Here is a 12436-nt window from a genome sequence, read left to right on the forward strand (position 1 = left end):
TATATCCCCCCCCCTCGCTGTGCCCCTCCGCGCGGACCCCCTCCAGAGGGCCCCTGGTGCGTGTGTATACCGCGGCCGCGCTCGCACGCGCGTTGCATTCTGGGAATGCGTGCATGAATGAATGCCCCTCTGTCCCCCACGGTTCCGAATAAGAAGAAGAGGAAGAGCCGGCGGGGATCGAGCGGCGGAGGGCACGGGCGGTTCTCGTTCTCTTTTTCAACGGGGACGAGGCGGGCCCTTTCGGCCCTTACGTGCCCACATGTGGACCCTTCCCGCGAGCTGTCAGATTTGACGTGGTCTTCTTCAAAGCGGGTTTTCACCGACCCCTAGCCCGCCTTTTTTCGTCCCCAAAAATGGCCGGGACGGTTCGGCATGGCTGTACACGCCTTTTCTTCCTTCCTCTCCTTTTCTCTCTATCTCTCTTTCTTTCTATCTCGCTTGTTTTCCCTTTTTTTTTCTTCCACGAGCGAAAGAGCGGTGGGAGAGCATTGCGCGCATTCAGTGGCGCCTTTCAATCTCAGACGAATCCTTTGTGGCGGTTACGGTTGGGCGTGCATCCTCTTCGATCGACGCGCGCGAGCGGCTCCTTCGCGGCCCGAGAAGCGCAGAAGTATATTCTCGCATAGAAACGAGGAGTCGGTTAATCGGAGAGGGGGTGGGGGGGTGAGTGTAAATTTATCAAGTCGACATTGAAGGATCATCGAGTATCGCAGTGACGCTCCGGCAATAAACAGCGCGCGCGCGCAAGCAGCTCGAGGCTACACCGGAAGACGCGGCTTTTGCGGAGTGCCGCACGCGCTCGCTCAAGAGTCCCGCGGCGAGATATTTCGAGGGTCAAGGACACGCGTTGGGTGTCCCTCGGACACGCTCCTTCCGGGATTAAACCCGTTTTTTTCACGCGCGCGAGAGTCCCGATAAAGCGCGTTCACACCACGGCGGCGGATTGACGAGACGACGACGATGACAGGGATCCGCTCGCTCGTGCGGACACGCAGGCGGTATGCGCCGAAAACTACCGGCGAGCGGCGTAATCCGGATTAAAGAATCCCGAAACACCGAAAGCGTTTTAACAGCACGACGAGCGGCGGGCGAGCGTACGAACGAACGGACTGACAAACGGCGAGCGCGCGAGGACGCCTCCTACCTGCGGGGGGATCTCGTCGATCCGCCGTAAATAACGACGCGACTCTGATAGATCTATGGAAAACAGCAACGCCGGACCGGCCACCGAGCCGACCACCACGGTCGCCTCCTGCTCTCGCCGATGCGTACAAAACGACCAGTGGAAACCGAATGAACGGGCTTTTATTTTTATTGGCGCCCTGACACCGCGCCGAAGACCGCTGTTCGTCCTAATACGGGACGGGCCTGCGGAATTCATGAAATATCGTACATAATTTCCGACCCTGTCCGTGCGTACTCATCGGCTTCCATCTCCCCCCCACTCTTGCGCAAACGTCGATTAAGTGCGAAAGAGACGCGCGCGCGCGCGTCTTTGGATGCGCCTACGCCCGGTAAACATCGGTGTGAAATCACCTTTCTGGTTTTAAGTCGACAGAAGTGGGACGACGTCCCGTCGTCCCGCGTAGAATATTTCCCGGGATCTAAGTGGGATCCGGTCGATTTCCCGGAATAATCGTGAACCTCTAGTTGGGAAACGCAAGCGGACTCTGGCTGCACTTTTTACGTTTATAGAGCGAAACAAGTGTATGACTGAAGATTGAGGAAAGTAGGAACGAGGTTTTAACGCAGCTGAAGAGAAAAACGGGCCCTTCGTTTCGCTTCGAGGAAGGAAATGCAGCCCGATTCAGCCGAAAGGAAGAGACTTTTCGTCGACAGTGAAACTCGCGGGAAACGTGATTCCAACACGAAGGGTTTAACGGACGCTCTCGGTGATCGGAGCGCGCGTAAACGCGGATAAGTTTATCCCCCGGGCGAATCGATGCCAGATTTCCGCGCGTAGGGCAATAACAATTGATACCGAGGCTCGTCGTGTCCGAAGCATCTCCACTTCGGATTACCTTGGCGGCGATGGAAATATGTTTTCCTCTCGCGTCGGATTGTTATGCGCGGGAGACGTCCGCGAGGATTCGTTTAGAGGAGCCCCGCAGCGCGCGAATTCGCGAACGGCCGGCGAACGGAATTACGGTCGCGTTTGCCGGCGCGTCGGGACTCGTTCCGATAATGAATGGCGCGTCGTGCCGTTTTACTCGTCAGCCTCTGACATAATTCGCCGGCGGAATGCAGCGTCCCGGAGACGCGCCAGGGGATCTGCGTGTCGCTGCCCCGAGTCCGCCTAAATTCGATTTAGGAATTAACGTGCTCCGATGCGGAAAAGAGAGAGAGAGAGAGAGAGAACCGTGCCAATTTCATGGCGCGCGTCTGATGCGTGTTTATCCCGGGGTTAATAGATAACTCATAAATCCCTGGTAAATGTGTGCAATAAACGCTCGATTTCTGGCAGCGACGGCCGTTGCGGAGGACTCGACGCGATCCGCCAGTGTTCATTATTCACCCTCCCCTCCGTGTGCGTATGTAACCTCGGTATAGGCGTTCTAATGTGTCTTTTGATGCTATAAATTATAACAAGATATTTGTACGCGTGTATGTGTGCGTGTACATAGCTGCATTGTACATCCCGGATAGAAGTTTCTCATGATTTTCCCGGATGCAATCTGGATTCCGACTAGAATACCCAAAGTTATCTGAAAATAGCTCGTCCTACTGCGATCAAATACACACACGGAGGAAATAAATTTTGTTAGAACAGCAAATGTTTGTCAATTCGCAGTCAGTGAGAGTGAAAAGAGTTTGTTTAGACAGCGAAAAGTTTATTCGAACGGCAGAAAGATTTGTCATGAGTATTAATTGCTATTCGCTGGATGTACAGACAATTTTCACGGCTAATCTTTTTTTTTTTTTTTAATTTTACGTATGTGTAAGTAATGTTTCGATTAATATGCTGTTAAAGTATGGAAAGCAAATGTCGTGAAAAAATTAATTTACGGGCCGACTACCTCGAATGCCGACGCAAGGGATAAATGTGCGTGCACCGGTGTGCTTTTCCGCTGTGCGATCTCGCGCGTCCGTCGCTCGCGAGAAATTCGCCCGGGTAGACTTCACGTGGGTATTCGTGGTCCGGCAGGTAAGGCAGCGGGAGCTATCCCCGTGGTTTACAAACTGAAGCTGGCACGGTGTGTACACGGTACGCTGGCCTCCCATTATTTTAGGCCGTGGAAACTCTCCTGGCCGCTATCTGCTTATGGAATCAGCTGCCGGCAACTTCCTCGACGCGCGCTCACCTGCCGAGAGGAGCGGACGGACCCTCAGCATCGGTCTGAGCCGTTGGCCCTCTCTCGTCGGGGAAAATCCGCCGTTTTCTCATCGAGGAGACCGCGAGAGCCCCCCGAGGGGCTCCGACAAACGAGCTGGCCGATTTTCAATTTGCTCTACGGGCCCCGGAGTTTGCCTTTCTGCCTTCTTTAGGGAGTTAAGCAATCTCTCGGTCTCCTCGAGGGCGAAACGCGCGCCGGTTGCATCGAATTTTCGACATTCCGGGAAATCGCTTCATAATATTATGCTAGGTGTCTCCGATGTGTCAAGTCGCACCGTCGAAAATCCATTTCGGTCACGCTCGTAATAGAGCTTCATCCCTTTCTACTGGATTTAACGTATATCGGACACACGTCTCCCGATAAAATATGTTACTCGCGGGAATATTAAATGCCGCGGAATAAATTTCAAGATTTCACCGGAGACTTGATATTTCGTTAGCTTGCGAATTTATTTCCGTGCTTGCTACGCCGTACAAGTCCGTCGCCCGAGTGCTTTTCTCGGCACGGAAAAGCGTTCACGTGGTGGTGGAGTCGACGAAATGCTAAAGGGAGAGAACTCGTTACATGCGTCCACTCGCACTCTGACCCCGCAAAAGCTCGTTTCCAACAAGACGATATCGCACGCGCAGCCCGGAATAAAGTGCGCGACATCGCAGGGGCGACAGAGCCGATATAATCCGATTTTACGAGGAGGCCCCGACGCGAAGTGAGAGAAAGAGAGAGACAAAGCGAGAGAGAGAGAGAGAGAGAGAGAGACGGGGGAGGAGATGGTATCGGGCCCCGTGCCGGTTCCAGGCGATATAAACTTAGACGCGAATTAGTGGTGCCGCGATAGCATCTCATTTCGTGGCGAGCGTGCGATCGGGAATTTATCGAGAAATTAAATTAGGAATTATGCTAATACCTCCGGCGCGCCCTATATAGACCGCACCTCACCGAAGTCGACCGCCGTGAATGAGCAGCGGCGGGCGTCGCGTTTCCCCGGTTTATTTATGCGTTATTTGCGCTGCCCAATTAAAGGCGCCTCTCGCGAGTACAGCGCGCGCGCGACTTGCAATTTGCTGGCTCGACGCTGCATCACGGCTCTCGATCGTCCGAGGACGATCACGTAACTCGAATCTGAAACGAAGTTCTTCAAGTTAAAAGAAGAATCACTCGAGATCAGCTTGGCCGGGATAAATCGCGATCGATTAATTATTTCTCGAAAACGCATCAGCGCGATAACCCGATTTGTGAAAATGGAGATATTATGAAGAATGAACAGGTTATATGTACAAATAGCGTTATATTTCACTTGAGAATAAGTTAAATTGGCCATAGCTTAAAGATGCCCATTATTTTCAATGGCGCACCAAGGTAGCCACTCGTAAATTTGATATTTGTCAAGTAAAATTAGATTTCTATTCTTTGATTTCGCTATTTAAATAATAAATGTTGATTTGAAACGAAGTTGATGTAGACATGTACACAACATTACAAACGCGAAAATATTACTTTTTATTTTTCTTATTGATGCTATATTTATACATCATACAATTGATTTAATAGAGATTCACAGATAGTAGAAAGAGATATATAAATATTTAGATATATGTATATGTATATTTCGAGTATTATTATAAATTATGAACCTAATATCTCTATATTTTCAAAACAAAATAGTCAATAATTCTGACATTTGCGTATGTTTATATATTAGTTTTCAATATCATAGTAATTTTTTGTCACAATCTTATTTTTACTTTAGAAGTTATTAAAAATAGTACGTTTATATCAAAGGAGACAACAGTAAAAATCTCAGCTCTGGTCAATCTTTTTCAAATTGCACGAGCAATTAGATTTACGAATTAGATAATATTTCACTGCATACGCAGTGCAAGTTTCATCGAACTCTTATCAAACTCATTTCACCTTACAACCTTTTTTAAAATAGAATAAATTTGATGCAGGCTCTAAATTACTGTTAACTTTTGATGTCACCTTTGAATGCAGTGTAGATCAATTTGTAATTTTTTCCATAATTTTCTCATTATTTTGAGTTATAGGCAATACATCCTTAATTGCAGCTTCAATGACGTGTACTAACTGGAAGTCATTGATCCCGATTTTATAGCACACAGACAGGCGTGTCGGTTTTAGCGCGAAGAAGATAATGATCGACGAAGGCGCGGCTGGTTTTATTAATCGGTCGGTTCGTAAATAAGATTTACTTCGAAATTCCGTGGCGGTCGGCGAGATCGATTCGTCCACTTTTCGTGAGACAACGTGGACTCACGTAGGAGAACGTCCGCAGATTAGAATCTCCCTTCGCATTCCCGACATTTTTTATAACCCTTGACGCTGATCTCGTCGCGGACGACGTGCGAGTATGAACGGAATGCGTAAAATGGGAAAATCTCCCCTGTCATTTTTATCTATCGCGCGAATGCACAACACGGTGTTAAGCGTAACGCTCAGATGTTCATTACGATTATGAAATATTTCGCGTAGTGTAATTATCGTATCGGGCAATACATCAATATTTGCCGCTGCTGTCTTTTCGCTGCATTTCTCTCGAATATTTTTATCCCGTTTGCGTGGTGTAGCAATTTCTTCCTACACCAATATTTTCGGGATGAAACATTTAATTTCAGTTATCATTGTTCTTGATATTATCGCGATGTTTTCAATTGAAAAACACCGAAAATTGATTAACGATCATCCCTTGTGATTTCTCGTGCGTGATAATCTTTGCGATCGAAATCTCCCGTGACAAGAGAATACCTCATTAAATTTAGCGCAATCCCGATGCTTATCGTCACAAAAAGCCGAGAGAAACAACGGAGAGGTAGAATGATTTAAGAGGCTTGCGCAAATATATCGAGATGACAAATTGCACGGAGATAATTATTAATTATTCCCCTCGGAGTTAGATCGTCGAAGCTCCCAACGTTTAAAAGACACACGCGCGCGCGCGTCTTCTCTCTCCCCCTCTTTCCTCGATTCCACGTGGTCTACTGAGAAACAAGAGGGGGGGAGGGGGGGAGAGCAAAAAAGAAAAACGTCGATCCCGGAGACGCGGAGTAGGTGTCACGGAGACATGGCTTCGAAATAAATGTCTCCTGCACGCGATGAGTCACAAATCCTAATGAAAATAATAATGCCCGAAAGATTCCGTTCTTTCGTGGTCGCGCGGTGTAACGCGGATAAATTTACTGCGCGATCTACGGACGGATAAGGCATACCTGGGGACACCTCCGTCCGGTTATAGGTTCCAGCATGTAACGGGTGGTACGAAAAAGATCAATGCGATAGACTCGGCTCCACCGTCGTTCGGAGGGCCTTATCTTTATACGACAATACAGAAACAACGTTTCGACTAATTAGAAACCGCATCTTTCTCTCTTTCTCTCTCTCGAGGAGGGGGAGGATAATCGAAACCGGTGTAATTACACTATGAGGCATCAGCGAATACAACGGGCGATGCCAAGAAAAAAGATCGATGCTATGGACGCCTCGGTCTCGAGCCGTGTCGGGAATTAGCATCGGGAATTTCGCGCGAAAATACGCAAGTGGCGTCTTGATTAATCGAGAATTCGAAGCATCTCCTGTAAATAATATCGGTGCTGGAGTGGTACGTGTGCGTGTGTGTAATTCCGGCGAGTCATTTCAACTTTCCGTCCCGTCGAGCTCGTCGAAATAACACGTATAGTAACAAACGCGCCAAGAAGCAGGTCTTCTTTCTCTTCTTCCTGCACTGATAAAGGGATTTGGACAAAGCAATTAGCGAAGTTTGCTCAATTTCAATTAAATTATTTGGTCACTACAACCAAACAATTTCGTACTATATACTATAATATATGATATTAAATTATTTGGTTGAGTATCAGATAATATAATAAAACCTATTTAACCAAGTCTCGGTAATTGGCTACCGTCTTAGTAATCGTACGAAATCCTTTTTTCAGTGTGATCACGGCGAGGATCAGGCCGGGCTTTAAGCAGTTCTGAATCGTTTTTCTCTCATCTCCTCTCGATTACGCGCAATTAAAATCTTTCGGGGATCCTCCGCAACGACCTATCGCAACGTTGTCGATATCGGTTCTCGCGGCCGGAATACTTTCTCACGGGCACCGGCCGCCTCCTCCGCCGCTCCCTTATCACTCCGGTAGTTTCTCTCTCGTGCGCAAAGACCGGTTCTCGAAAACACCCCGTAGACAAGTGTCGCAGCACTTGCCTTGAACAGTGCGGTATCGTCGGCCTCGCGTCTAAACGACTTGTAAAACAAGCGCTTAACGATTGCTGGTACCTGGAGGAGATAGAGAGAAAGAGGGAGAGGAAGGTGGAAGAGGGGAAGAGCGAGGTAGACGAGAAGGGGGCTCTCGCTCGGGCCCCGTGGGTCCCACGTGCTTCGAGGAGGTCCAGCCCGCTAAATTGAGTTTACGAGACGCCGGAGAGCGTCTCTCTCGTCTTCTCGCCTCTCCTTCTCTCTCCCTCCGTCCTCTTCCCCCTTTTCTGCGAGCCTCTTTAAAACCTCACCCTGCTTCTCTTTCTCCCCCCCTTCCCGCCTCCCTCCGTGCCCGCCCGCCCTCCGTGCGCTGCTCAGTGCCCGCCCTTAATTCACAAGTACGGGAGAGGCAGGATATACCCTCTTCTCGGTACTTTACGCGCCGGCACGGGTATTATCTTAGGCGATATTATTTCGATTCCCCGCCGCCTCGCCGATCGGCGTCGCCGGTTTATCGCGGGACGCTGCTTAACGCGCGCGACGCTCGCGCACCGCCTGTGCGCCCAGGCTCTGCGTGCGGATGCAATTAAATCGCGCCCCCGGGATGTCTTTATAATAGGATGACGAAGAGCGCGCGTCTAATGGGGATCGGTGGAGCGGCGCGTATTAATATTCGCGTCGCTTTAATGACGCGAGTTAATGCGCACTTGGCGTGGTGTGAGGCAGGGCTCTGTCCCGAGGTAATTAGACATTTGACACTCGACCATCTCCCGGCTGTCTCAGCGCGGATTCGTCGATACGTTCTTTCACTCCCGGCATTCGCGATTCGTACTTCTTCCCCGACGACGGATCGGAATAATCGTCGCCGGCGCGGGCCGCAAAATTCGGGAAGCGAAGAGGGAAGAGGCTGATGTTTGCGTGATAAGGCGCTCGTTGTGTGTGGTGGTAATACGGCGGATATAATAACGACGCAGTTAGCATAACAATTTGTTTCGAACCGGCTGGCTCCTCCAACCTTCCGCTTGTTTCGCGCGTTACGCGTAAATCTCCGGCAGGAAAGAAGCAACGCGCGGGCGTCTTTCTTCTTCTCTCCCCCCCCCCCCCNGTTCTCTTCTCTTTTTCTCAAGTGCGAATGTCGCTTCGCGGTTTCAGTGGCCAGAGGGAGGATAAGGCCCACGGCGGGGGTCTCGGGGACTCCAGCAGCGAGAGCGGCGACGAGACGAAGCGGCAGTCCGGCCAACAGCAGCAGCAGCAACAACAGCAGCAGCAGCAGCAGCCACCGTCCTCCTGCGCTGTTCAGCAACAACAACAGCAGATGGTGGACCATCAGCAGACCTCCGGCATGTACCAGCTTCCGCCTTCGGTCTCGGTGTCCAGTCCGCACTCGTATCACCAGGGTCACGGCTCGACCCTGAGCCATCCACATATGCAGCATCACGACACGAGCAGCGAAAGCGGCGACGACAAGCGGAACCTCCATCATCAGCTGCAGCATCATCTTCAGGTCGGCGCTCACGGCACCCACGGTCTGGTCCATCCGTTACCACCTCCACCACCACCGCCCAGCTGCGCCCAGCAGAAGAGTCAGCTGGATTACATGCAGTACTACAGTCCGCAGGTGAGGCTACCGGTTGAGCGATCCGCAATCCTTTGTTTCGGTAATATTCGCCGTTTAAGTTAATTTCTCCCCCCTTTTTTTATGTCTTAACATTCGATCGCTGAAACTCGAGAAGATGAAACGTAGACTCTCGTATTTTTTTTTTCTTTACGCTCTTTGGAAATGAGTAAACTTGTTGTCTGGTTTCGGTTTGCGTGGCAGACATGTGAACATTGTTACGTTACAAAGTGTGTAAAAATTCGAAGATGTAAAATATTTGAGAGTATCCAAACATCGAGAGAGAGAGAGAGGGAGAGAGAGAGAGAGAGAGAGAGAGAAAGAGAGAGAGAGTTCGGAGAATCTGACAATACAGTGGGCTCGCGCGATCTCCGAGTTCAGGCGCGAGGAAATTAGCACAAGGTCCCAAGGATATGTCCCTCGTTCCGACAGATACGTCTGTGTCTTCTCGCGACACGTCGAGACGGGTCGAAGGAGTGCGAAGATGGCCGTTTTCTGTCGCAGGACTACCTGATCGGCACGCCGACCTCCGCGGATCTGCAGAAGTCCTTGCCGCACACGGCTACGTCGATGCAGATGGGCGCGATCGCGCCTTCCATGGGCGGACTGAGTCCGATGGGCCCATCGACGATGCTGTCCAACACGATGCAGGGTGTCAACACCATGAACACCATGTCGATGAACGGCATGGGCATGGGCGCCTACCAGAGCATGGGCTCGATGGGGATGTCCACGACGCACGCGACTTACCACAGCGGCCTCGTGCTGGGCGAGTACCATTCCTTGTGACCTTGGGCCCCAAGCACTCAGAGCAAGCGCAGCCAGGAGAAGACTTAATGCATCCGGCGAGCGACGCGCGAGACCGATCGATCCAAGGTACTCGAACTCGACTTGCTGGCCAGCGGATCGCCGAGGAACCGTCGTCACCGGCCGGCAAAAATGAGAGGAGGTTCGTCGATATTCGATTGGTTTGGGTTTTACCTGCGCTGCCGTCCAGTCACTCGAGTCACCTTCTGGCATTTTTCTCGAGTCACAAGTCACTATCGCCCAAAATGTGCCGCTATAGTCACTTTTTCTGAGCTGCCGTTAAATTTGTAAAACATAGACGTTATATATATATATATTTTTTTGCCGTCTCTCTTGATAAAACTGCTCCGAAAAAGGAACTCGTATCGTTTATGTCTTTGGTCTTCTATGAAAGAAATTTGCTACGTGTTAAATTATCCAAAGATAAACTGGCAATGTTACTTTTTGCTTGAACGTTCTTAATCGCTCTCAGAATTTGACTAAGAAAATGTCACTTTTAGTCACTATCTCCATTTCCGAGAGGTCACTTTTGTTATCTTTTCTGCCAAGAAGGAGTCACTATTTCACTTTTTTGTTGGTTTCGGTAACTGGATGGCAGCGTGAATTTTGGTGCGAAATTGGCAAAACAGCTTCAACAGTTCGGAAGGGAAAATCGCGAATTCGACTCGATGACACGATAACGCGGGTTACCTGGAAATCAAAATCTCGTTTGACACAACACAGTGATGATTGTCTTTGGCGATCCTTGGTGATGTTCGGATAAGCAGAGAGAAAAGTTCCCCGTGGCTGCACCGCCGGATCCGCGGCAACGGGGCTTTTCTCTCGGTGGGTGTTTCGGAGCGTATGAAGAGCGTCGAACAAGCCGTCTGTTAACAACGATCGTCGCGACCGCCCCAGCATTCAGAGAGATTTTTTAACTTCGTTAAGTGATCACCACTCGGCGCATTCGGGTAGAAATATAACGAATCGATACTCAAAGAAAACTGCTGCTCGCAAGACGCATACTTGCATAGCGAATATTTTTTTTTCAAATTCACGACGTGAGTTTGTAAATTCTATCAAATTTGTGAATTCGTTCTTTTTTTTTTTTTATGTAGTAGTATTTCTAAACGAGACTCTTTGGTTATTTGTTCACGCGAGAATTCTCGGTTAATTTCTAGTCAAAAGTACTTTCGGTCCACCTGCGAAAATTCCTCAGCCGCTTTCCCACGGAAAGCTAACAACTCGCCCCGCGAAGATCCTCCGAGGAAGCGGTATCAAAGGATGCCGAGGCGGCGATGACGTTCCCGAACGAACGAAATAGCAAAAGACATATTAGCATTTTTCTTTCCCAGTTCGTACACTCGCGGCGAGCCGGCCAAGAACCGGCTTGTGTTTGCCACTACTATTTCCATAAAGTAAACAACGAGCGAAAAATCCCGCCAGCTTTTCTGTCCCGTCATCGTACTTGGCGCCGTATTCTTCTTTCCGTTTTCCTGCCCGAGCGGAACAAAATTGCACGATGATGCGGTGTCTCTTCTCTCCCCCCCCCCCCCTTTTTTTTTTTTTTTTTTNGAGTACAAGCTGCTCGCCACGCTTCCCTCCTTCCTCCCCCTGCCCCTTCCTTCGCGGATTTGACCCGTTCGCTAATTAATTAACCGTATCCAACCGCGCTCCTCTTACACCGTACGCTTTTGTGTTTTCGTCCTCTATGTACATATGTAGATAATACACACGCATTCGACATACTATTAAGTTAATCTCGTCCTTGTTCGCTGCCTACCGAGATCCCAAATTTATATCGGTAATTCGAGTTCTCCGATCGCACTTTATCCCAGCTAAAAGACACGGTAATGTCTCGGGAGAAGTGACAACGTAACGAATCCTATATTAAAGGACCACTTCCATCACATCTCATAGATGAGTGTGAGACGAAAGTTATTATTTAAAAAGATCGTTACCCCGTGAGAGTACCAATTCAAGTTGGGAGTGATTGTTACCGGTGAAAAATTTCGCACCCTAAATTGGCTGAAACGGCTCGACGGGATCGGAACTTTCGGGTGATCCCAGTAGACAGTGAACGCTGTCGCAGCATAAGGTAGCGCGTAAGTTATCATTTATTCGCGCAGTTCACAGTTTGTAAATAAATATATCTAAAATAATAGTGAGTGAGTGAGTGAGATTAAAAGAGAGAGAGAGAGAGAGAGAGAGAAAGCGAGAGCGAGTATGTGTATGCGTGCGCGAAAGAAAAAGGATGCGAGGGAAGGGAAGGGAGAGAAATATTGCGCGAGAGTATAACAAAGACAGAAAAGTCGAGATGACGAGATGAATCGCTTTCGCGTTGTTTCTCCGCCGAAAGGAATATTTTTGTTTATTCGCTGATATCACGACATCTCTCTCCCGAATGTCTTTCTTTTCTATCAATTTACAGATATATTTTCATCTTCTTACGATACGGGAAAAGGTGGGATCGAATTCCATCGGTCACGAACG

The 12436-nt window shown here is 49.2% G+C and overlaps 1 protein-coding gene across 5 annotated transcripts in view; it reads left to right on the plus strand.

Moving 5' to 3' along the window:
• LOC106741473 (homeobox protein SIX1) overlaps nucleotides 1-12436 on the plus strand; it is a 56306-nt gene that overhangs the window by 21951 nt on the left and 21919 nt on the right. For 2 of the 5 annotated variants that reach the window (XM_014613546.1, XM_014613547.1), the window contains exons 4-5: nucleotides 8695-9160; nucleotides 9590-11514. In XM_014613546.1, the coding sequence (XP_014469032.1) occupies nucleotides 8695-9160; nucleotides 9590-9946 (823 nt within the window). In that variant the 3' untranslated portion in view covers nucleotides 9947-11514. Of the gene's footprint in view, nucleotides 1-8694; nucleotides 9161-9589; nucleotides 11515-12436 lie in introns of those variants that run through there. The other 3 variants (XM_014613548.1, XM_014613549.1, XR_001374188.1) reach the window with 2 other exon arrangements.

This window comes from Dinoponera quadriceps, unplaced genomic scaffold (assembly GCF_001313825.1).
Source record: "Dinoponera quadriceps isolate SergipeBrazil2010 unplaced genomic scaffold, ASM131382v1 scaffold405, whole genome shotgun sequence".
Lineage (NCBI taxonomy): Eukaryota > Metazoa > Arthropoda > Insecta > Hymenoptera > Formicidae > Dinoponera > Dinoponera quadriceps.